This window comes from Talpa europaea (assembly GCF_964194135.1).
Source record: "Talpa europaea genome assembly, chromosome: 2".
In the NCBI taxonomy this organism is placed as follows: domain Eukaryota; kingdom Metazoa; phylum Chordata; class Mammalia; order Eulipotyphla; family Talpidae; genus Talpa; species Talpa europaea.
In genome coordinates this window covers 88,494,027-88,517,622 of record NC_140068.1, presented here as the reverse complement: position 1 = coordinate 88,517,622, position 23,596 = coordinate 88,494,027, and the positions used below count along the sequence as shown (strand labels likewise).

The 23,596-nt window shown below is 51.5% G+C and overlaps 2 protein-coding genes across 3 annotated transcripts; one reads left to right on the top strand and one right to left on the bottom strand.

Annotated features, from left to right (window-relative positions):
* Nucleotides 1-4,958: 4,958 nt before the first annotated feature.
* LOC311167799 (glycine N-methyltransferase) lies at nucleotides 4,959-7,514 on the top strand (the record flags this gene model as incomplete). Its single annotated transcript, XM_084228877.1, has 6 exons — nucleotides 4,959-5,164; nucleotides 6,020-6,147; nucleotides 6,576-6,692; nucleotides 6,893-7,035; nucleotides 7,136-7,257; nucleotides 7,343-7,514. 6 exons carry the CDS (start codon nucleotides 4,959-4,961, stop codon nucleotides 7,512-7,514), a joined length of 888 nt encoding a protein of 295 aa, XP_084085003.1.
* Nucleotides 7,515-7,979: 465 nt separating this feature from the next.
* Nucleotides 7,980-19,847, bottom strand: PEX6 (peroxisomal biogenesis factor 6; the record flags this gene model as incomplete). 2 transcript variants are annotated; one of them, XM_084229105.1, is made up of 17 exons in its annotated part: nucleotides 7,980-8,281; nucleotides 8,486-8,625; nucleotides 8,777-8,854; nucleotides 8,931-9,047; nucleotides 9,311-9,419; nucleotides 9,650-9,711; nucleotides 9,824-10,029; nucleotides 10,110-10,242; nucleotides 10,379-10,455; nucleotides 10,933-11,128; nucleotides 11,512-11,720; nucleotides 12,621-12,732; nucleotides 13,349-13,473; nucleotides 13,558-13,660; nucleotides 16,648-16,731; nucleotides 17,058-17,221; nucleotides 18,966-19,847. In XM_084229105.1, the coding sequence occupies 17 exons, from the start codon at nucleotides 19,845-19,847 to the stop codon at nucleotides 8,145-8,147; spliced, it is 2,934 nt and encodes a 977-aa protein (XP_084085231.1). In that variant the 3' UTR covers nucleotides 7,980-8,144. The 2 variants fall into 2 exon arrangements, with proteins under 2 accessions (XP_084085231.1, XP_084085232.1); XM_084229106.1 differs by having other exon boundaries at nucleotides 19,230-19,847.
* Between the last annotated feature and the right edge of the window lie 3,749 nt (nucleotides 19,848-23,596).

The window sequence follows — 23,596 nt, the reverse complement described above, 5'->3', positions numbered from 1 at the left end:
GACTCAGATTTGGGTTACCAAACATTCATACTCAATCAATTCACTTCTCGGCCTTTTGACTAAGATCATGTGTAGTATCAAAAATTCACAATCGGGCCTCCCCAGTGGCGCAGCGGTTGAGTGCTGGGTTGCGAAGCTGCCCGCGGCCTCTGCGGCGCCAGTTCGATCCCCGGCTGCTCCCCGGCCACCGGAGGAGGGTCCCACATGGCGCGCAGACCTCTCCTGCCGCCCGCTGCTCCCCTCAGCAGTGTACTTCGGTCCTTCTGCCTGCTCTGCCTCCCGCTCTGGCTCTGGTGAATTCTCTCACCCTCCCGCGCTTCTGACTGTACCCAGTGCATGTATAAACAAACAAACAAATAAATAAATAAAAACATGCCTCTATAAAAAAAATTTAAAAAAAAAAATTCACAATCAAGTAAACTAAAGCAAAAGTCAGTTTTGATATATTTCAGAGGACTGAGGACATATACCAATAATTTAGAGAGGAAGGACTGCAATTATTTGGTACACTTTGGTGTAATTAAAGGAGGTTATAATAATTAGATACAATTTTCTACCTAAAAAAATATCAATGACATCTTCATACAGAGAGAAGTTGAAACAAACATTTGTTTGGGTTGGCAGTATCAACTAATAGAAAAATTCCACTTGGAAACTGATTTTATCATAATCATAAGTTCACTCTGTTGAAAAGTTGTGGGAACATTTAAAATGTTCAGAACTATAGCGTGATTAAACAAGCCCCAGCCCATGCCCTTAGTGTAATCATCTAATGGCCTCCCGTGGTGGCACAGAGGTTGAGCATTGGGCTGTGAAGCTGCCCACAGCCTCTGCAGCGCCAGTTCAATCCCCAGCTGCTGGCGAGGGTCCCACATGGCGCGCAGACCTCTCCTGCCGCCCGCTGCTCCCCTCAGCAGTGTAATTTCATCACTCTGCCTGTTCTGTTCCCCGCTCTGGCTCTGGTGAATCCTCTCACCCCCCCACACCTCTGGCCTGTACCCTGACTCTTGTATGCATAAATAAATAAATCTTTAAAAAAAAAAAAAAAACAAAGAACAAAAAGGAAAAAAGAAGAGCTGAAATAGTCTGTAGACTAGAAAAGTTTTCCTGGGGAGTTGTGGGGTATCATGTTACACCTAATCAAAAAATCAAGTTGTTCTAGGTCATTTTTTCCCTGCCCTCTTCCCAGGTAATACTGTTCCTAGATTAAAAAAAAAGATTTATTTATTTATGTATACAAAAATTAGGGTGTAGGCCAGAGCAGCAGGTGAGATAGGAGAGGTCTACCGCACCATGTGGGTTAACTCCCTGGCCAGGGATTGAACTCTGGCCACAGTGATGTAGCACTGAGACTTAACCCCTAAGCCACCAGGGAAGCCCTGTGTTCCTAGATTAAATGAGCAAAATCAAAATACATTTTGGGGGATGTGGGGCAGGGAAAGGAGAGATTGGGGTCAAAATAAGGGGGTTGTAATTGTATGGGGAATATAAAAATAAAATTTAAATTAAAAAAGTTACATGAAAATAAACTCAGTACAAAAACTAAAAAAAAAAAAAAAATACATTTTTGGGGGCTTCCCTGGTGCAGGGACTAAGTCTCAGCCATCAATCTATTGTCAGCCACTGCAACATGAGTTCGATCCCCAGCCACGGAGCTGACCCACATGGCACAGCAGACCACTCCCGTCTCATCCGCTGCTCCCCTCAACAGTATATTTCAATGGATCAGCCTATTTTGCTCCCCACTCTGTCTCTGGTGAAACTTCTCACACCGTATACCTCTAGTGCACACCCCAGTTCTTGTATGCATTACATAAAATCTTTAAAAAATACATTTTTTAAATAAGTGGCATACCTGAGTTTTTTTTTTTTAAAGATTTATTTGTTTGTTTGTTTGTTTATTTATTTACACAAGAACCGGGGTAAAGGCCAGAGGTGTGGAGCATGAGAGGATTCACCAGAGACAGAGTGGAAAACAAAACAGGCAGACTGAAGAAATACACTGCTGAGGGGAGCAGCAGGCAAGACAGGAGAGGTCTGCCATGCCATGTGGGACCCTCGCCAGCTGGCCGGGATCAAACCAGTGCTGCAGAGGCTGCGGACAACTCCACAGTGCTGCACTCAACCGCCTACTCCACCAGGGGAGGCCCTATATATTTTTTTTTAATTTATTTTATTGGGCCTCCCTAGTGGCGCAGCAGTTGAGCTCTGGGCTGCGAGGCTGCCCGCATCCTCTGCAGCACCGGTTTGAGCCCTGGTGGCCAGAGAGGGTCCCACATGGCGCTCAGACCTCTCCTGCCACACCCGCTGTTCCCCTCAGCAGTGTATTTCGTCGGTCTGCCTGCTCTGTTCCCCGCTCTGTCTTTGGTGAATTCTCTCACCCTCCCACGCTTCTGACTGTACCCAGTGTTTGTATAAATAAATAAATATTTTTTAATACATACAAGAACTGGAGTACAGGCCAGGGGTGTGGGGGATGAGAGAATTCACCAGAGACAGAGTGGGGAGCAGAACAGACAGACTGACTGAAATACACTGCTGAAAGGAGCAGCGGGCAAGACAGGAGAGGTCTGCTGCATCATGTGGGTAGCTCCCTGGCCGGGGATAGAACTCGTGCTTCAGTAGCTGAGGATAGCTTCATAGGTTGCGTCTTAACCCCTTGTGCCACCAGGGAGGCCCTGAAAAATACATTTTTGTAGGCTTGTTTTATCAAAGAGTTCCTGAGTCCACTCTTTGACTGGCAATTTCTTTTTTTTTGAGTATTTGAAAAGATTTATTTATTTATGCATACAAGAACTGGGGTGTAGGGCAGAGGTGCAGGGGGTGAGAGGATTCACCAGAGTCAGAGTGGGGAACAGAACAGGCAGATCTACTGAAATACACTGCTGAGGGGAGCAGCGGGCGAGACAGGAGAGGTTTGCTGTGCCATGTGGGTAGCTCCCTGGCTGGCTGGGATCTAACTCCTGCTGCAAAGGCTGCAGATAGCTTCACAGTGCTGTGTTTAACCCCTTGTGCCACCAGGGAGGCACCATTCTTCACTTTCTTAAGTGCATTTTAGAACTCCAGTGTGACAAAGGGAAATCATTCAATAGTCTGTTTCCTTAAAACAGCAGTTCTTATAACACGACCAAATTATTGGCCAACAGTTGAACTCAGTTTATCAACTTATAACTGAACAACTAATTCCTTAACTCCTGATTTAAGGTAAAATAAACATCAAATTTACTTTCAATAAATGAATGCACTTTCCTACCCAAGGAAGGAACTAATTTTCTTGGAGAAGACTTCAAAATAAGCCAACCCCTTGTGGAGGGAGGTGGTTACATATTATGCTTTGATTCAAGGACTTGGCACACAAGTTGCTACCCATGCCTGCTGAGAGGCTAGTTCTTTTAATAGATTTTTTTGTTGTTGTTTTTTGGTTTTGTTTTTTTTTTTTTCAGTCTAGGAGTGCTCAAGTGCATTTTCTCACAAATATGTCAATTAAAGAAAACTCGGAGTTTACCTGCCACTCCCCAGTGCAGTGCCTGTCAAAGGCTACTTCAAACGGCCTGCCTGTGGGGTCAGCATGAGCATAAGCCTCCATTACTTGGACATGGATAGGCCCATTTGAGGCAGACCATGTGCCTCAGAAAGTTAAGAATGATGATGTGGGGCCTCCCTGGTGTCACAAGCGGTTAAGAAGCAACCTATGAAGCTATTGGCAACCACTGCAGCACAACTTTGATCCCCAGCCAGGGAGCTACCCACATGGCACAGTAGACCTCTCCTGTCTCACCCGCTGCTCCCGTCAGCAGTGTATTTCAATCAGTCTGCCTGTTCTGCTCCCCACTCTGTCTCTGGTGAATCCTCTCACCCCCCACACCTCTGGCCTGTGCCCCAGCTCTTGTATGCATAAATACATAAATCTTAAAAAAAAAGAAAAGAAAGATGGGATTTGTGAGGGTGCTCCTGCCCCCAGATTCCATAGACAAAGGATGAGGGGAGGAAGGGGTCCTTTGTTCTAAATCCCATTCCCCACTCTTAGGAAGCCAGAAACATAAAGACAGGTAGGGAAGACTGTCTCTGACTCTGCTCAGTGGTATCATCCTTCTGAATTCACCTCAGTCCAGGGTCTACTGGGGGGAAAGGGGCACCTCCTGCTTTGGGAGGAAGGGTGAGTGTACCAGAACTAACCACATGATGGATTTCTGGAGTGACCATGAGCAAAGTAAAGCCTAGATACCAAGCAGTCCCTCTCCTGACCCTGGAGTTCACTCTCTGGGCACCTAGTGGAAAGCAGATGTTCTTAGCAAGGTACTCAGCTGGCAAGGACTTGGAAGGAAGGACCAGTCCCCTCCCTGGGCAGCACTGGAAAAGGTTTGGTGCAGCACCTACGCCACAGAGGTGCACCTGCCTCCAGGTGGGCGGGAAGATTCCTTGGACCAGAACCTCTCCTGAAAGTGGATGGCCAGGCCAACATGTGTGGGGAAACTCTCTGTCCTCCCTTCCCCGGGCTGACCAGGACTTCCTCCGGCAGGACGGTCCTTTAGGTATGCCAGCACCTTCCTTCCTGGGGACGGGCCAAACCTGGGAGCTCAGCTGTGTGGACTGTGAAGTCTTTTTTCCATTTGGGGTGGGGTAGATATGGACAACCTCGCTGCTCCCTCCTCTCCTGGCTCCTCCCGGGTCTTCCCACCAGCTGGGCTAGGAGGCAGGAGCGGGGAGGAGCCTTTTCCACCTTGGAATTGTCGAGAGGTTTGGAGAGGTTTGCGTCTTCACGACGGCGAGAAGGATTTGTCCAGGACCGCCCGGCAGCGCCCTCCCCGTGGCGGGGCAGCAGCCGGCGCCGGGCCGGAGCCCAGCAGGGGCGTGTCCCCGTGCTCACCTGCCATTGGGCAGGTGGGGCCGCCGGGGCTGCTGCAGGGGCCGTACTACAAATAAGGAGCGGGTGGCCACCGACTCAGGCGAGTCGCAGGATGGAGGACAGCGTGTATCGGACCCGCTCCCTGGGGGTGGCGGCTGAGGGGCTCCCGGACCAGTACGCCGACGGCGAGGCGGCGCGCGTGTGGCAGCTCTACATCGGGGACACCAGCAGCCGCACCGCGGAGTACAAGGCCTGGCTGCTGGGGCTGCTGCGCCAGCACAGCTGCCAGCGGGTGCTCGACGTGGCCTGTGGTACCGGGTGAGCCCGGGCGCGGGGCGAGGGGTAGGGGTACACTGGGAGCAGCCAGGGACGGCTTGGCCAAGGCCGCCCCACCGCGGGACGCTGCCGGGGCCCGTCGGGGCAGCCTCCTCCGCCGCCAGCCGACCAGGACCCGGTGGAGGCAGCAAGCCAGGACCCGGAACGGGTGTGTGCCTGGGCAAGGCCAGCATAAGGGCAAGATTGCCTGGAGGAGGGGTCTGAGGAGACCTGGCCGCGAATAAGGATGCAGGCACCCCGGGGTGGGGGAGACAGGTTTGCCAGGGCAGTGCTAGAACCAGGTTTCGGGCCAGACGGTCCTAAGCTGGCTCCTGGCTCCAGCATTGTTTCTTCTGGGGTGGCCTTGGGCAGCGTTAACATTTGTGCAGCGTTTGCCAGTGCCAAAGCCCTGTGCCAGGGGCTCTCCATACATCAGTTTTTGAAATCCTCACCAAACCCCATGAGGTAAGGAGGAGTAGACATTCAACTCCGAGGAGTAAAGGTTTCCCATCCACTGGAAAGATACAGACCCAGGTTGGTTAGGATCTGGCCTGTGCACTAAAGTACCCTGCTGTACACCCCCTCCTGTGCACGGGTTACTTAACTTCCCCAGCCTCAGGATCCGCGCACACTTGTGGAATCCCTGATTGAATAGGTGCTAATAAAACTCAAGCAAAAAGTTGCTACCTGGAGCCAAGAAACAGATTTGCCAGATCCCCTGAGGTCAGTGGAGAGGGCTTGGGGAGCTGCAGCAGAGGAACATATTCTAAGAGTTGGGAAGTGTCTGGCACAGGGCCTCCTTCTTGCCTTCACCGCCCCTGACCGCTCCGCTCTGCCTCTCATCCCTGGCCCTGTCAGGGTGGACTCCATCATGCTCGTGGAAGAGGGTTTCAGCGTGACGAGTGTGGATGCCAGTGACAAGATGCTGAAGTATGCGCTTAAGGAGCGCTGGAACCGGCGGCATGAGCCCGCCTTTGACAAGTGGGGTATGTGGGTCCAGCCAGGTCCTCCAGCCCAGTCACCAAGGACATGGTTCTCTCTGCTCTGGGCTCCTGTAGCTCTTGAGGTGGGGTGTTTATTTTCCTCAAGGAGGAAAAAATACTGTCATTTGCCTGAAAGGGAGGCTTAGGCACCAGAAAAAGGTATTGATGTGAGGGGCTAGTTTTACTCTAGTATATCTTGTCTCTTCAAATAAAAACCCAGGAGCACAAAGCCCTCCTTCCCAACCATGCCTTTCTCTCCCCTGATGGTCTTCCCCTTTCCCTCTCCATGTCCATAGTGATGCCCTCTTCCTAAGTGGATGGGGAATTCCTGTGTCTCAAAGGGGAAGCTGAGACAGGACTGCCTTGGTGGAGATGGGTACTACCAGTACCATGGTGCCACCTGATCCCTCTTCCCCTCCCTGGCCCCCCAGTCATTGAAGAAGCCAACTGGATGACTCTGGACAAAGATGTGCCCCAGCCACCAGGGGGTGGCTTTGATGCTGTCATTTGCCTCGGAAACAGTTTTGCCCATTTGCCAGACAGCAAAGGTGAGAAAGGGTGTGGGCTTGGGCATGGTCCTTGCTATACCCCTTTCCACAGACCCCAAGGCACCTACTCTACCAGAGTAGACTGCTTTTTTTGCCCCTCTCTGTCTTGGTACTGGCGCCCCAGGGGAGGAGAGAGATGGGAGGGAGACAGATGCTGGGGGCCCTGAGCCAACACAGCCTCTGCCCTGCCTGGAGCTCAGGGGACCAGAGTGAGCACCGGCTGGCACTGAAGAACATTGCAAGCATGGTGCGACCTGGGGGCCTGCTGGTCATCGATCATCGCAACTACGACCACATCCTCAGCACAGGCTGTGCACCCCCAGGGAAGAACATCTACTATAAGGTGGGACCTTGGGAAAGGGAGGGCCCAGAGTGGGAGGTGTGAGCCTGGGGGCTAGGCCCCACAGTGGTCACAGAGCCTAATGCAGCACCACCAACAACAGAGTGACTTGACCAAGGACATCACAACATCAGTGCTGACAGTGAACAACAAGGCCCACATGGTAACGCTGGATTACACGGTGCAGGTGCCTGGAGCTGGCCAGGGTGGATCTCCTGGCTTGAGGTATCCACTTGGCAAGGCTGGGGGCAGAGGGGGAGGAAGGGTGCTGAGCTACAAGCCCTCATGGTTGGTCGGGGCTCTGTTGCAGTAAGTTCCGGCTCTCCTACTATCCGCACTGTCTGGCATCCTTCACGGAGCTGCTCCGAGCAGCCTTCGGAGGCAAGTGCCAGCACAGTGTCCTGGGTGACTTCAAGCCTTACAAGCCGGACCAGGCCCAAGTTCCCTGCTATTTCATCCACGTACTCAAGAGGACGGGCTGAGGGCACCAACGCCCCTGTACACAGGCACTTCCAGGCCCTGTCCGGGGAAGTGGGCATCTGCCCAGTACCACCTGGTGTGGTCCCACCCCAAACCCAGCCCCCAGAGCAGATCCTGGGGTTGCTGGGAAGGGCTGGCAGTAGCTGGGGTACAGGGGCTTGGGTTCAGGCAAATGGAATGAAGAACAATACAGTCTGTGCCTTTTTCAGTTCCTGTGTGCCTCTGTTTATGTCAGAAGGCCCAGACTCCAGTGGTACCCATCCTGCCCTCCCCTGAGGCTTACTCCTCCCACCATCCTGCTCTCTATGGACACCCTTTCAAATCACACCACCAGCAGGGGGCAGCAGACACTTTATTTTCAGCCACAGGCAGGGCTCTCTGGACCCATCCGTGAACTCCAGATCCTCCCCACCCCTCCTGAACACATGGACCTTAGTCCTGGGCTGGCCTGGAAGGTAGGCAGGGGATGTCTTTTGAGGTCTCAGGGACCACTCTGCAACCAGAGGATCTCCTGGAGGTAGGCAGGTGGGTGGGCAACAACCAGAGGAAGAGCCCTTTGCTCTCTCCGGTCTCTGTGGGGCTACCAGGTACCTTTCACCATGGAGGGTGGGGTTCCCAACTACAGAAGGCGCTTAGCAGGCGGCAAACTTGCGCTGGATGCGCTTATAGCGGAGCAGTTCCTGCTCACTGACTGAGGGCTGCAGCCGGGCAGCGGCCTGCAGCAGGTCCTCCATAGTGAGCAGCAGTGCAGAACTCCCGAGTTCCAGGCCTAGGGGCAAGGGGGAGGGAAGCCAGGGTCTCCATCCAGCTAGGGAACAGAGGTTGTGGTCTATGCCCAGCAGGAGAGAGCCCTGGGGAGACAGTGTCCTGCCCAGAATCCCCCAAATATCAACAGTCCCTCCTCTGAAATCCAGAACCAGATTTGGTTCCCATGAGATTTTTGGTCAGCCTTTGGGGCTAGCGAGTGGCTCACCTTCCTCCAGGTCCCGAACCCGGCGTTTGAGGGCAGCTGTCATGGCATCAGAGCAGAGGGAGTAGAGGTCTGCGCCCGTCAGCTGGGGAGGGCAGCAGTCCAGCACGGTCACCAGGCTCACAGACGGCTCTAGCTTGAATCTGTTACGGGGATATGGCAAGATTACCTGGCACTGCCTTCCTCCAAAGTCAAGGCTGACAGGCTTATTTTGCATGCTAACCCATCCCTTGACCATCCCTGGGGGTTGTCCTTGACTCCAAGTTTTTGAAGTCTCTCTCTCGCAGGGCATACTTGCGTGTGATGGCGCTCAGCACACGTAGCTGGGAGGCACGGTCCTCGCTCACCCCCACGAACACCAGCTTGTCAAATCTTTAGGGAGACAGGTCTGAGGACAGGCCCAAAGGGGTCTAGCAGAGATGAGAAATATAAGGGTTGGGGTACATACCGGCCAGGCCGCAGAAGCGCAGGGTCCAGGAGGTCTGGTCTGTTGGTGGCTCCGATAACAAACACATTCTGACTGTCGTGAATTCCATCCAGCTCGGCCAGGAGCTGAGACACCACCCTGCAAAGGAGGCCGAGAAGGCAGGAGAGTCCTTGACCCATCCTCAGCCTCTGCCCAGCTGTGGGGCCTTTCCTTGCAGGCCTCTTCACAGGACCTCTACTCAGTTGTGCCCTGTGTACCCCCCATGTGCGTCCCTGTTCTCAATGTCCCAACTCCACATCCTCTTTGAGCTTCTATTAAACAATCTTATAAACGGAAGCGCAGGAATTCCCTCGGTTCTGGAAGCTGCTGCCCCCAGATTCCATTCCTGCTCAGACACTCACCTGTCCATCACACCTCCAGAGTCTCCACTTCGCCCCCGGCTTGGGGCCAAGGAGTCCAGTTCATCGAAGAAGATAATGCAGGGAGCCGCGGCCCTGGCCTTGGCAAACACTAAGGAGAGAGAGGCGCACAGGAGGGGAGCTCAGGGGGGTTGAAATTGGGAGATGGGGAGAGAAAGCAGGCGTGACAACCTCTCACTGGCATCCCAGGTACTAGGGCCCACTGCACAGGAACTGCTTGTGGAAAGAAGTGACTATGAGCAGCCGGAGGGTAGGGGTGCAGCACCAGGGCCACGGGAGTCTGAAAAGTGCTGGAAATGCTGCCTCTCCCCACTCACTCACCTTCCCGTACATTCTCTTCACTTTGTCCCACATACATGTTGATGAGCTCAGGCCCCTTGACGCTGAGTGAGAGAAGTGAGTGTGTGAGGTGAGACCAATCAGATGCGTGAACACAATCGATCTCTGCCAGCCCCTTCTGCTCCCCAGCCTCCTGCAGCTCCCAGTCCATCCCACCTGAGGAAGGTGAGGCTGCACTCAGTGGCTACAGCCTTGGCCAGGAGAGTCTTGCCAGTGCCAGGGGGTCCATGGAGCAAAAGGCCCGAGCGCCTCAGGCCCAGGCTCAGCAGCTCAGGGTGCTCTAGAGGGAGCTGAATGGTCTCCAGAATCTCCTTCTTCACCTCCTGCAGCCCACCCACATCGTGCCAGGATACTGAGGGGATCTGGGAGATGGAAAGTGCGTGTTGGGGATATGCTGGTGGAGGAAGCTCCAGTCCCACCTCTCAGGGCCTGGAGTGTCTACCTTGGGGGCTCCGATGGCCTGTGAGTGAGCAGTCTGCAGCTGTTCCAGCGCCTGTGTGAAGTCCTCAGCTAGGAGGGGAAAGCCAGCAGCACACAGCTCCCCCTCATCCTCCTCACTCCAGCCACCTGCCAAACTGCAAAGAGCAACCCAGGGAGACCTCTGGAGGACCTCATCTCACCCCCCTCCTCCGGATCTTGGTCCCTCCTCCCTTCCTTGCCGCCCATGTTTCCTTTGGCTGTCATTCCCCACCCAGTGCTCAACTTCCTTACCCCAAGTTCTTGATCCTGGAGCAGGCTGCCCGGCTGCTATGGGTCAGAAGGGCATAGAGATCCCCTGCCACAAAGCCCTAGGGAAGCACAGGGAAGGACACATGAGCCAGGCACAGTAAGCAGGAACCCTTGGGGGTTAGTTGGAACAAAGCCCCAACATCAATGCCTCAGGGTTTTCTTTGCCTTCTTTTTTAAGATTTATTTTATTTATTTATGCATAGAAGAACTGGGGTACAGGCCAGAGATGCAGGGGGTGAGAGGATTCACCAGAGACAGAGTGGGGAGCAGAACAGGCAGACTGACTGAAATACACTGCTGAGGGGAGCAGCGGGTGAGACAGGAGAGGTCTGCTGTGCCATGTGGGTTAGCTCTCTGGCCAGGGATCAAATTCGTGCTGCAGTGGCTGGCGATAGCTTGATAGTGCTGAGAATTTAACTCCTGCGCCACCACGGAGGCCCTGCCTCAGCATTTTCTACCCTCACATGCAAGCAGCTGGATTGTGTCCTGTGACAACAAAAGCGGGGAGGGGGCCTGTCCCTTGCCCCCGTACTCACTGCACACCGCCGTGCCAGCTGTGCCAGGTTCACTTCTTGGCCTAAGGGGAGGTGGGCCGTGAGGGCCCGCAGAATGTTGAGCCGCTGCCCCTCTGACAGCACAGGCATCGCCAGTTCATGCAGGAATGCTGTCAGCACATCAGCAGGCAGGTCCTGGGCCCGGCTTGTGGTGGCCACAACCATCAGGGGAGGGCAGCTGCAAACAGAGAGTGGGCAGATGGCGTGTGCGGCTGGCAGCTCTCAGCACTGCCTGGTCCTGATGCCGTGTAGGAAGCAAGGTGGTGGTGGGTGCTGGATGGGACAGGGAAACGGGCACCCCAATGTTCCTGGGTGGAGCGCCAGGAGAATACCTTGAGAGGGGAACCTCACTGAGGGCAGAGGCTGTGCTTTCTCTTCAGACTAGTGTTCCCTAAGAAATACTAGGGAACACCCCATCCTCCTACCTCTGGATAACCCTGGGCTCAGGGCTGTCTGGATGGCAGAGAAATGGCAGCCATGGAGGGGGTGAGGAAGAGAGGCTCAAAAGGCTGAAGGAAGAGGGGACCCAACACCTTCAATGAACCTGGCTCTGAATAATACCTGGTGAGGGGGTCTGCTTCGAGGAGAAGCTGGCGCAACGTGGCCACCACACGGGTGTCCTCACCGAGTCCATCACGGTCCCGGCCCAGAAGGTCCACAGCTGTCAGCAACAGAACCACAGGCCTGCAGCACCGGGCCCGGGAGAAGACGGCCCGCAACTTTGTCTCCACAGCCCCGCTACTGTCAGCACAGAGGCTGGAGCAGGGCACCTGGGGGAGGGGTCCTGATGAGTATGAGCCAGTGGCAGGGGTGAGTAGGGCAGGAGAATGGGGGGAGGAGTCAGAAGATGCAGATTATCCTGCATCATTTTTTAGGACAAGGATGGGGGAAAAAGTAACATTGGCCAAGTCCTACCTCTTCTTTACCCTAACCTCATTGTCTGGACTGTACACCCAAATCTGGGAACCCCCTCTGCTGCACCTCCCCCTGCAGTGACCTTTAGGAATGGCTTTCGCCACGGTCCCTAGGTCTGGCTGGGCAACCAGCACGCAGGGGGAGAACAGCATAACACCCTGAAGCAGAGGAAGTACAGCGGAAGTTCCCTGAAAAGACAGAAGCTTATCAAAAGATAATGATCACCAGGAACCACTACAAGAATGCTAAAAATCTTGTCTTTCTAGAACTACAAACTTTAATCCCTTATTGTCTTTCTAAACTTCCTTCTTTCTTCTATAAAAGTCATTGCTTGTTATGTAGATCACCTCCCTGATGGTGATAGACTGAGCCCATGAGCAAGCTGATTTCATTGATATTCATTGTCCCTGTGCTTTTGGAAAACATATATATATTGGTCACAAACTCAAAGAAAATTACACTCAGATTTTCACTCTTGAAGTGTGTCTGTTTGTCATTTCTTTCACCGACGCCCTGACCACCCTGCACGCTTCTCTCAACCCTGAGGTGGCCTCATCGTCTACTGCTGTGCTGGTCCGCGGCACCCCTCCACCTTGCAAGCTTCTCTCTGGTTTGGCATCATGAGAGCACGTCTGGCCTGCTGGCCCACAGCATAAGGCCAGGCTGGCAGCCGGAGAGCAGAGGAAGAGGAAGAAGGGGAGAATCTGGACTGGAGAAAAGATGTAGTTGGGGTTCTACTCTCTCGGTACCCTCACCTTCAGTAAGTGGAGCCCAAGGCGGTTGCAGGCAGCAGTGACTGCTGTGGTCTTCCCACTGCCCGGGGGGCCCCTCAGAAGGACACTGCTAGTTCCTGTCAGCAGGGCGCCCCTGCAATCAGAGAACAGACATGTTTCCTCCATTCTGCCAACTTTCGAGTCCCTAGTAACACAGGGACCCTTGGATCCTGACAGCAGATACCCTTTTCTCTCAGCCCAGGGCTGTCACCACACAGGCCTTTCTCCCACACTTCCTCTGGTGCTCTGGCAGGGCAGGAGGCCTATCCAGCAGTCGACTAAAAAGGCTTCACCTACAGGTTCCTCCAGAGCATGCTCTGCGATTCCAGAATTGTAACAGGGTGGTCCCCAGGAAAAGGGGAGGTTCCCTGCCCCACCCGAACCTCCCCTTTTCCTGGGGACCACCCTGTTACACCTTGACTGTCATGCCTGGTCTGGACTGTACTGTGAGGAGTTGGGGAGGGATCTGGGTACATAAACTGAGGTCCTTTGTCTTTCAGGGCCAGGGTGGTGAAGGCCAGGATGACTAGTAGGCTCCCCAAAGGGAAGAGCAGTCTCAGAGGTTACCCCAGAAAAGGAGCCTGAGAATTCATTCACAGGCTAGCAGATGGGGCACTAGTCTGAGGGAATCCTCCTAATGTCATCTAGCCAGGGCTTTAGGAACTTCAGAGCAGGCGCTTCTCATACCCCGAGGCTGAAGCCTCACTCACCCTGGCTGGAGGCGAGGCTTCAGGGCAGCACAGAGCTCGGTCACCAAGGCCTCCAGGCCTGGAGGAGACAAGCTGCTCCAGAGAGTGGTTTCTCCTGAAGGAACAGGGCTCAGAGTGGAACCCACCTGTGACAGGTGGGAGGAAGCTTTAGTCTCTACACGTTGCTTCTGAGCCTTTCCCCACATCTACTCCCACGCCTGGGGCCTCACCAAGTACAAGGAGGTATGGATAGTGTCAGCCAAGTAGGCACTGGTTGGCCCAGCTGGAGCGTCCCCAACTGTTTTCTTCACTTTAAAAAACATCTCCCACCACCTGCAGGAAAGAGGCCCAATGAAGACTAGATCCAGATCCCACATATTCCCCTTTCCAAGAGCAAGGGGGCTATGTCAGTTATTCAGATTCACCATAGGGACAAGCTCAAGAGCAGCACAAATGGCCCGAAACATATGGGGGCCGGGGGGGGGGGGGAGAGGAGAGGGGTGGCGGAGGAGGAAAGAAGATTCGTGCTTCTCATTTCCTTGCCTGGATCATCCACTGGTGGGGGGGCCGAGGCGGGGTAGGAACCCTGTCCTCTGTGTCCCTGTGACAGCCATCAGGGAACCCTAGGGGTACGTCTCTCCGGGTAAAGGGCTATTGCACCCCCTAACGAGAAGCCACTGCTGCACTAGGCTATGACCATCTGACCATTTTCACTGGTGTCAGAATAGTCTCTCCCTCAAATTCAGGCCCACCACAGCCCCCAAAAACCTCAGAGGGGAGGGTGCCTTGGCTCCTAATCATCCACAGAAATCTAGCTGCCGGTAGCTTCCTTAATATCATCATCTAACGTTGATGATTCTCTATTTTGGCTGCACATTAAAATTATCTGTGGAGCTTTTAAAAATCCACATTCCTCACAGATGGTAAGAGTCCACACAGTAGGAGGGAGCACGGAATAACTGCTAATGGCCAGGGGTTTCTTTTTGGGGGTCATAAAAATGTGCTGGAATTAGTGGTTTTGGTTGCATGACCTTGTGAATATATTAAAACCACCGAATTACACTGTAAAAGATTACTTTAAAAATAAATTTTTCTGGTATATGAATCATACTTTTATTTTAAAATGAACATTTAAAAATAATAAAAACATATTCCCTCCTCTGGGGAAAAAAAAAAAAGCCTTCTTATGCCACAGCCTTGCCCTGATTCTGTTCCGCTAGGTCTGGGGTGGGTTTCGGGCATCTGTATATTTTGAAAGCTCCTCCCAGCCATAACCAGGGCGGTGCAGTCACCAGTGGGTGTCAAAGTAGGGTCGCTTAGCCTACTAACAGGGCAAAGGGTGACAGCAGGTGGCAGTTACTAAGTCAGTTTTCCAGATAAAGACATAATCACTACTCCCCTCTAATCCTCAGGCAACACAATGACAGAGTCAGATTATAATCTGGGCCTCTCTAAGGGCCAATGAGGGAGCAAACCCCTTTGCTCAGAGTCCTGCTATCATAAAGCTGCTCCCTCTGGCAGCAAAGCAGGTGGGAAAGCCTCAAGGTGGAGGGGCAGGCACACCACGTTAGTATCATGAGAATCTTGTAACTATTACAGTTGGCAGTGATAGCAGCAAAAACTGGAACATAAGAAAAACTATGTCCTGCTGTGACTCATTGTCATGAAGGCTGGGTGGGATATAACCCAGCAATTACCCCCCAGCAAGTGCCTTGGGTCATAGTGCTGATGCAAGCCCAGGACCCAAGGAGGTAGTGCTCTGGGGGTTGTGGAAAGACTATTCTCTTCAGTGGAGAGCAGTTGGATCACCTCAGGGAGAAGGGTCAGACCTCTGGAACATATATGGGCACTGCTGGGAAGCACTGGATTGTGTACCTGAGTCAGAAAGAAGACAATGGAGCTGACTCCTGTTAGGGAAGCAGAATATAGGGGAGAAGCTGACAAGGCCACTCTACCTTTAGTGAACTTCCTTTTTAGGGATCACAGGAAACTCCCTGCAGGCCTTCCCTTAGAGGGGCTAGAACACTCATATCTATCTGTCCTTGGACGCCCCCACTGCCCATCCAACCTTACTTTCTTAGGACCTGCTCAGGAGAAAGTTGTGCTCAGCCCTGAGAGGGAGGCAGGTCTCTACAGGGCCAAAAAGGCAGAGGTCCAGGAACAGAACTGGCCTGCTGGTCTGTCTGGGAAGGTTGACAGGGTCTAGAACCTGTTTTTCATTGAAAATTATGATTGTTCATAGACATTTGCTGTATTTAAGATGGGAGACTGACGTGGAAATGACTGAGTCATTGTGTGTCACACTGGCATTTTCCACTAGACCCAGTTGTAGATTTGATCTGGGAAAGCTCAGAAGTATCATGGAACTCTAAATGGGGTGATATACAGCACTGCCATCTGGGTACCACCATGTTGAGATTGGGGAGCTTGAGCACTGGCCAGAATCAAGCTCTGAAAATTTGAATCTAAGGATGAATGAGGAACTCCACACAAGGCCTTTCTCTCTTGGCAGAAAATCCAGGCTGGCTGAGCCAGAAATCTTGGGCTCTTATGCCCCAGTTCCTGCAAGCTGCGCCTATCATCTCACTGAGATTTCCTTGAAAGTTGGGTTATTGTGTCTATCAGTTCTGTTCTCCTAGACAATTGCTACAGGATAGCAGTCCTGACTCGAGGGACTGGCTGGGGTATGGGGTTTCTTTCTTCTACCTTCACATAAAGCCAAGCAATCTGAATTTTTTTTTTCTCCCCATTTTACTTGGAGCCTCTGTGGTCAGAGAACAGAAAGAGAAAGGTTAGATACCTTGTATGGAGTGTGGCTCATTTGCTCTAAAGAGAGGCTTTTCAAGGAGAGCAGTCACCCCCCTGCCTGCCCTTTGGGGAGCTAGGATTGAAAAGGAGCATGTGCACACTCCACCACGCCCGGCAGACGTCAGAGCCTGGGTCTCCTTTCGTCGAGCACAGGGGTGGAATGGTCCATGTTCTGGCCCATACCATACTGTGGTTGAGAATGGGAAGCCAGGAATCCCATCCTGGTTTAGGCCATTAAATTACCTTTAATGCTTTCCTTTACCTCGGTAAAAACAATCAATTTGAGGATGACACCTCCCACAGCCAACAGGCAGGGGTGTATGATCTTTTTTTGTCACATGCCTATTGAGAACCTGCAAAGGGTACGTACCTTCTCTCTAGAAAAATGTACACAATAAATGTTCTTATGCACAAGATTATGCCATGCAACTTGGGAGGAGGGGGTCATAGGACTTCTGCATCAAGGTTAAAAATCCCAGCCCCCAGCTGAAGGACAGGAGGCAGCCGCATACCTGGGCAGTTTCTCGGGACTTTCTTCCAGGACCTCTACTTGCCCAACTGTCGGTACACACAGAACATCCCCTTCCTGGACTGCCCTGGAACACAGCAGTGGCCTCAGTAAGCTCACAGTGGAAGTCAAGAGTGACTTGACATATCCTCCATGCCCACCCCCAGCATGCAGACACCTGCTTAGTGGCCTACTGCCCACCCAGAGATCCCCAGCAGTTCTGCAGGGATATTCAGACCCAGAATGAGCTGGGGGCAGGAGCAGAGAATCAGGTCTGAGAGGGGTAAAGCAGGATGTTGGTTTTGGGCCCCTTTCAAATTAAAATGAGGTACCTAAATCTAGGTACCACAGATTAGGGGGAGGAACAGGAAAGGTGAAATGCTATCATCTTCCTGAAAGGGGTAAAGAGCTAACCTGGGTGTCTGAAAGTGCAGGTAAAGAAGGTGGTCATAATTTCCATTAGTGCTGTAGTGGGGAGAGGACACAATTTCAATGTGTAATTCTTTGGCAAACGGAGGTCCAGGCAGCACTGAGCAGCTTCCTTTGTTTTCGGGGGTGCTGGAGTCTTCCATATACCTCTAGCAGAGAAATCACCACCTTACAACCTTTCCCCAAGGAATTAAGCTCTGCCCTATCTCTCAGCAGCTAATATATCTATTTTCATCCTCTATCCTTCCCATAACCACAATTCTTATGGGACACGTGGCCCCACTTACTAAAGCTGAATACCTATAGCCTTTAGAAAACAGAAACCTCTTCTAATGGACACCATTAAAGGAGATGTTACCTCCTTTAATCATTCTAGCTCCAAAAACTTCCCTGGTAAGGATATCCTTTCTGTGATACCCTTTGATTGGCACAGAGGTAGTGAAACGATACATTTAATTCCCATAAATTCTTTGAGTCATACCTGGCAACCACTAAGATTAAGTGGACATTACTGGAGACACTGAATTCAGGCTGTGGGAAAAGGGCATCCCATCTCACTGATGCTGAAAGGTTTGGTCAGCTGAATGAGCTCCATTAGCTTTTCCTTTATTCAGAAGGAAACCCACACCTGACTTATTCATGCATGTTTTATCTTTTGGTCTCCCACAACCCTTAACAGGCCATGCCATTATTCTCCAATAGAACTTTCTATAGTGACAAAATGTTTTAGATCTACATGAGGCTTTGAGCACTTGACAGGTGACTAAAGCAACTGTAATGAACTGAATTAACTTTATTTAATTTTAATTAATTTACAGAGTCACAAAGTGACTAGCAGTTTCCATAGTAGATTGTACAGGCCTAATAACATACACCACAAAAAGTACATTTGTTCCCCCAAACACAGTTATCTTTTTTCCCTTCCCCCACAATTATCTCCTTCAAGTAAGCTCCTTAAAGGAGAAACCAAAAAGGCAGAAACCAAAAACTTCTCTTGGATATATTTAATATTAAACACCAGCCACCAAAGATAATAAGGAACTCCTCCCTTCAAGGATTTAAAATATAATTGGGAATTAGATAGATTACATAATCATAACAAGGCAGAACAAAATAAATGCTCTAAGAAAAGCACAAAATGCTCTAAAGTTATGTTAAATTTGTGAGAGATTAAGTTTGTGATGGTGAGATTATGAAAGGCTGTGTGAAGGTGGCATCTTTAGATGTATCCTCAAAGAAAAGATGGTAGGATTTAAACAGATGAGTCTAGAAGAACAGAAGGAATTTGAAGTCAAGGGTAAGTATGAGTGAGACCATACTACCCAGCACAAGGCTGGACACATTGTAGCAATTCAACAAGTGCCTAGATTAATATACACACCTGGTAATTTGACTGTGAATCCTACCTTTCACTTGGGCTGGAAGCCCTCCCCACACCATGGGGGCTTATGATATTTTGATTATAGATAATAAGTAAAAAGTCTACGATCTGGGCCTCCCCGGTGGCGCAGCGGTTGAGCGCTGGGTTCGATCCCCGGCTGCTCCCCGGCCACCGGAGGAGGGTCCCACATGGCGCGCAGACCTCTCCTGCCGCCCGCTGCTCCCCTCAGCAGTGTGCTTCAGTCCTTCTGCCTGCTCTGCTCCCCGCTCTGGCTCTGGTGAATTCTCTCACCCTCCCGCGCTTCTGACTGTACCCAGTGCATGTATAAACAAAAAAACAAACAAATGAATGAATGAATGAATAAATAAATAAAACATGCCTCTATTAAAAAAAAAAGTCTACGATCTAAGGAGTAAGGAACCGAAATTCTACAGCCCTTGTCTTCCAATTCAATTAAGACAAAGAGGGGTTAAGAAGGAGAAAGCATTCCTGATCTCTGTCCTGTATCCTACCTGAATTCTGAGCTCTCCCACTTCCAAGGGATCACAGCCGAGATTAAAAGCCAGAGTAGCAGGCACGAGGGCCAGTCCATCAGCGAGGGGCTCTCCCAGCTGACCAGAGCCAGGTCCCAGCCTCTCTGCGAGGTCCCAGTGAGGCTCTAGGACCTGCACCGTGGCCAAGTGTGGCTGGGAAGTGTTCAAGGACTCTCCGGCACGGGTCACCCACACCCATTCGCCCTGAAAGAGGCCGAGGGTACGGAGACAGCGCCGGCTCACCCCTAGTGAATCTCCAGTCCCTCCCAGAACTCCCCGAAGTCGCCGAATAGTGCCAGACACCGCGAAGGAGGACACCACCGGCGGGGGTGGGAGCTGGCTGCTGGCCCCAGTCTCCGGACCCAGTTTGGTCCGCCCACGGAGTTCAGTCACAGCCAGCCGCGTCCCCGGACCCAGCAGCCCTTGCAACGCCGGCCGCGTCTCCAGCACCCGCGGCCCGGGCACTGGCAGGGCCTCTCCGCGCCTCACCAGCAGCGGCCCAACTCGCGGCCCGAGCCCGGGCCCCGGTGAGGTGCCAAGCAGCGCCCAGCCCAGCGCCGGGGGTCGGCGAACGGGTCGCGCCCGCACCCAAGCGCCGGAGCCCAGGGCCAGGACCCTCAGCAGCGCGCGGCTGACCAGCAGCTGCGGGGGCCCGGGCCCCTGCTCTTCAGTGCCCGCGCCCGGCCCCTCCAAGGCAGCAACTAGCAGTGCTGGGCCTGCCGGGCTCTCCCCTGCAGGCCGCAGGGCCAGTACCAAGCCCAGTCCCGCCGCGGGCCACGGACCCCCGGGTGGCAGCAGCACCGCCAACGGGGGTGTCTCGGTCGGGAAGGGGTCCAGGACCCGCAAGACTGCCAGCGACATGGCGACAGGACACCGACCAGAACAGCGAAGAGCCCGGCTTCCGCAGCCAGCGAGCCAGGCGCGGAGGCGGGGCGCGAGCGGCTTCCGCTTCCGTGAGGGGCGGGGCGAGGAAAGTGGGCGGGGCGCCGGCGTCGCGAGCATGCGCCGAGAGGGTGAGCTGCGCGGGGATCGATCAGGTCGCGCCTCGACAGCGCTAATACCGTCCCTGCGGTTGCGTAGCCTTTACGCACGCGCCTTGAGACTGTCTATAGGAATTTCCTTTCCGCGTCTGTTAGAGGAGGAAAGTCCTCTCAAGTATCCTGCCCCGTAGCATGGACCTAACACTTTATTGAGCGATCAGTGAACTGTCCGGACCAGCTTGTCCTAGTGCTGGGAGCTGTGTGTGAGTGGAGTGTTAGGAGTTTACTCCTGGGTGGAACTCCCCCAGTTCCCACTGTGGAACTGCAGGCACTGAGGTTTGGGGGTTGTGGGGAACGGTGCAGGAGGGGTAGGATGGTAAAACTTACAGACATGCTTATAGGTAGGTAGTAGCTGCTGGCTGAATCACTGCATGTGATTCATGTATCTTGGTGCTGCCACACCTGTTCGAATACATCCTACACAAAACCCACGTTCCAATGCCTCCTGTCCTGTTGGTTCTACTCCCACCAAACTCGAAAAGAAAAGAAACCAGCATCGCTTTTTTGTCCCTCCTAAGTCAGTTGTCCTCGTCCCTGCCCTCTCTCCCCTCCACCCCTCCCACCCCGCCCCCCACCATCCTTGCAAAGGACTCTTTTCCTATTTCTACTCTGGAGTGCGACAGGCAGAAACAGTTTGAGGCTTCAGTCATGAGCACTGATCCAACAGTCTGCTTCTCCACATGTGTTGTTAACTTGGATTCCATCCTGTCTCCACCCCCACTCTCTGTAAAAGACACTTGGATGCTGCTAGGTCATACTTCGTTGTTTTTTTTTTTTTATATGAGTATTTTATTTTATATATTTTTACATCATTTTTCATTTTTGCACAATGTATGCATTTTCATCTTGGTTATAGTCCCCATATAATTCCCACCCGCCCTTATTTTGATCCTACTCCCTCCTTCCCCCACCACTCCCACGGTAGTGTGTCTCAGGTTTATAGTTGCTTGTTGATTTTGATTTTTACTTTATTATAATTAGTCTTTTTCCTGGTCCCTTATTTAGGTCTTCTAAATTCCTGCTATGAGTGAGACCATCCAGTATTTTTCTTTTTCTTTCTGGCTTATTTTGCTGAGCATGATCCCTTCCAGCTCTGTCCATGTTGCTGCAAATTGCATGTGTTTATCTTTTTTGATTGCTGAGTAATATTCCATGGTGTATATGTACCACATCTTCTTGATCCAGTCATCTATTTTTGGGCATTTGGGTTGTTTCCAAAGCTTAGCTATTGTAAATAGTGCTGCTATAAACATAGAGGTGCAGGTGCCCTTTTAAATTAATGTTTCTGTGTCCTTTGGGTAAATACCTAGGAGTAGAATTGCTGGATATACTTCCAGTTATTAACAATATATTTGCACTGAGAATACATGCATTGGTTTATGACAATGTATTCTTTCTATAGCTTCATCCAGAAAGTTGGCCTCTGTCCAACTTTCTCCTTTCTTTCATGAGCTTTGTATGAGACACTCTTCTACTTTGTACATTATGCATTCCTGAAAATTTCCTAAAAATCTGTATGGTGATTATTTTATTTACATGATATAAGGTATTTCTATCCACAGGAGGACATTAAAATATATTTTTAAATGGAATATGTTTTTACATATATTATTATAGTGCCAGGAGGTACCTCTAATCCTAAACTTGAAATTGCTAAATGAACATTTTTAAAACAGCATGCAAGATGCACTAGGTACTTGAATTCACATGGATGAAAGTTCCCATTTGGTAATCCTAAACTATGGTTCTGGCTCCAGCCTCCCAGAGGGACGAAGTAAGAGAAGGTGGTGGGAGGGCTGAAAAGGATATGCCTGCTTTGCATACAGCAGGCAAGGAGTATGCCTCAGGACTGTGGTGCTCCTTTAAACCTTGGGAATGGGTAAATACATCTGATAGTATCCTGCCCTGGTCAGCAACCATACATACACAAATACCCATGCACAAATAAATGTCGTTTCCTCCCACGGTTTTCCCCCAGCAAATAATGGTTGGCGTGCAGTCCACTTTGTATTACCTTGAAATCATCATTAGTCATTGAAAGCCAAGTACTACTTTTGTAAAATAACCAGGAGCCTACATTTGTTGCCTTTACGTCTTACCTCTGTTCATCCTTCCAGACACTATGACCTTAATCTTCCTTCCACTTCTCTGAAACTTTTCTGCAAAGATCACCAGCAACCTCTTAACTGCAGAATGAAGGTGATCTTGATCTCTACTTGATCTCTGTCTTAATCTTTTTCTGGAATCAGACTCTATTACTTCCTTTACCACTATGACCAGTTTTCCTCAGACATCTTGGACAGCCTCCAGTAGTCACCCTCAACTTCTCCCTTTCCCTTACCATTTGCCCCACAATCCAATGGGTCACCAAGTTCTGTTGATTCTACACATTTCCCAATTCCATCTTTTCTTCTTCATGCCCATTACCACTGTCTTAAAACTTTGTTCTCCTGCTGCAAGTGTTAGAGGACAGGGAGAGGGGCAGCCCAAACCCCGCAAACCTGTCTATTCTAAGTGGGTTCTGCCATCCGCCGCATCAACACAAAACATAGGAGACTTTAATGAAAAGGAACTTTAATAAGACTAGGAAACAATACAGGTAAGGCAAAGAGTCTAGTTTCTAAGTGAAGCACCCAAAGTTACCCATCCCCTCGTGGGTAAAAGTCCATCCAAATGGGATCGGCCCAGAGCAAAGCCCCAAAGCCTGCCACAAGTCTAAAGCATCTTCCAGGGGGGACCCACAGAAAAGAGTCAGAAACAACCAAACAAGCCCGGAAGGAAAAGAGCAAAATCAACATCAAGATAAAAGCTGCCATGGTCACCTCTCCACGGGTCTCATCCACATCTGTGTCACCCAGTCCACGACCAAAAGACAAGCACAGTTTCTTTACGTGTCTCTAGGCTCCATGCGCCTCCTCCAGGTCTCCTAGCTCCATCCTGCTTCCTTCCTCAGTCTCTTCTGCAGCTTCTCCTCTTCCTGCTCAGCTTCACCCTCCCTTGGGTGGGGCAGGGAACCTCCCCCTTTCCTGGGGACCACCCTGTTACACAAGGACCACCGGCTTATTCTTGAGCCTTCTCCATTTTCTTCAGGTGGTCAATCTGCTACTGGAGTTCACTTTCTGAAACAAATTCCTCTAGCCACCTCTAGGTTTGTGTACTTTATAACATTGTATCTTAATCATCTGTTTATACACATGTGTGAACTTCATCAGACTCAATTCCTTGAGGGCAGAAACCGGACACTGGACACTTGGGAAGGATGGGGAGAAAAGGCTGTATTTTCCAGGACATTCAACTATGCGGTTGCTTCTCCACTGTGTTCCCAAGAGTCCAGTCCAGAGGGTCCCCCAATCCCAGGCAATACTGCAGTGCAGTGGGAATTTTTGCAGGAAGGACCCTCTTTACAAAATTACACAAAGAGGGGTTCTCATCTCATCTCACCCAGATGCCTGCCCATTCAGCCTTCCCCTTTGGTCTTCTGCAAGCCGGGTCCAGGCAAACGGATACCCTCGAAGACTCCTGGGAGCTCTCGCCACCAATTTTGAGTACACAATTAGTGCAACGTGACCC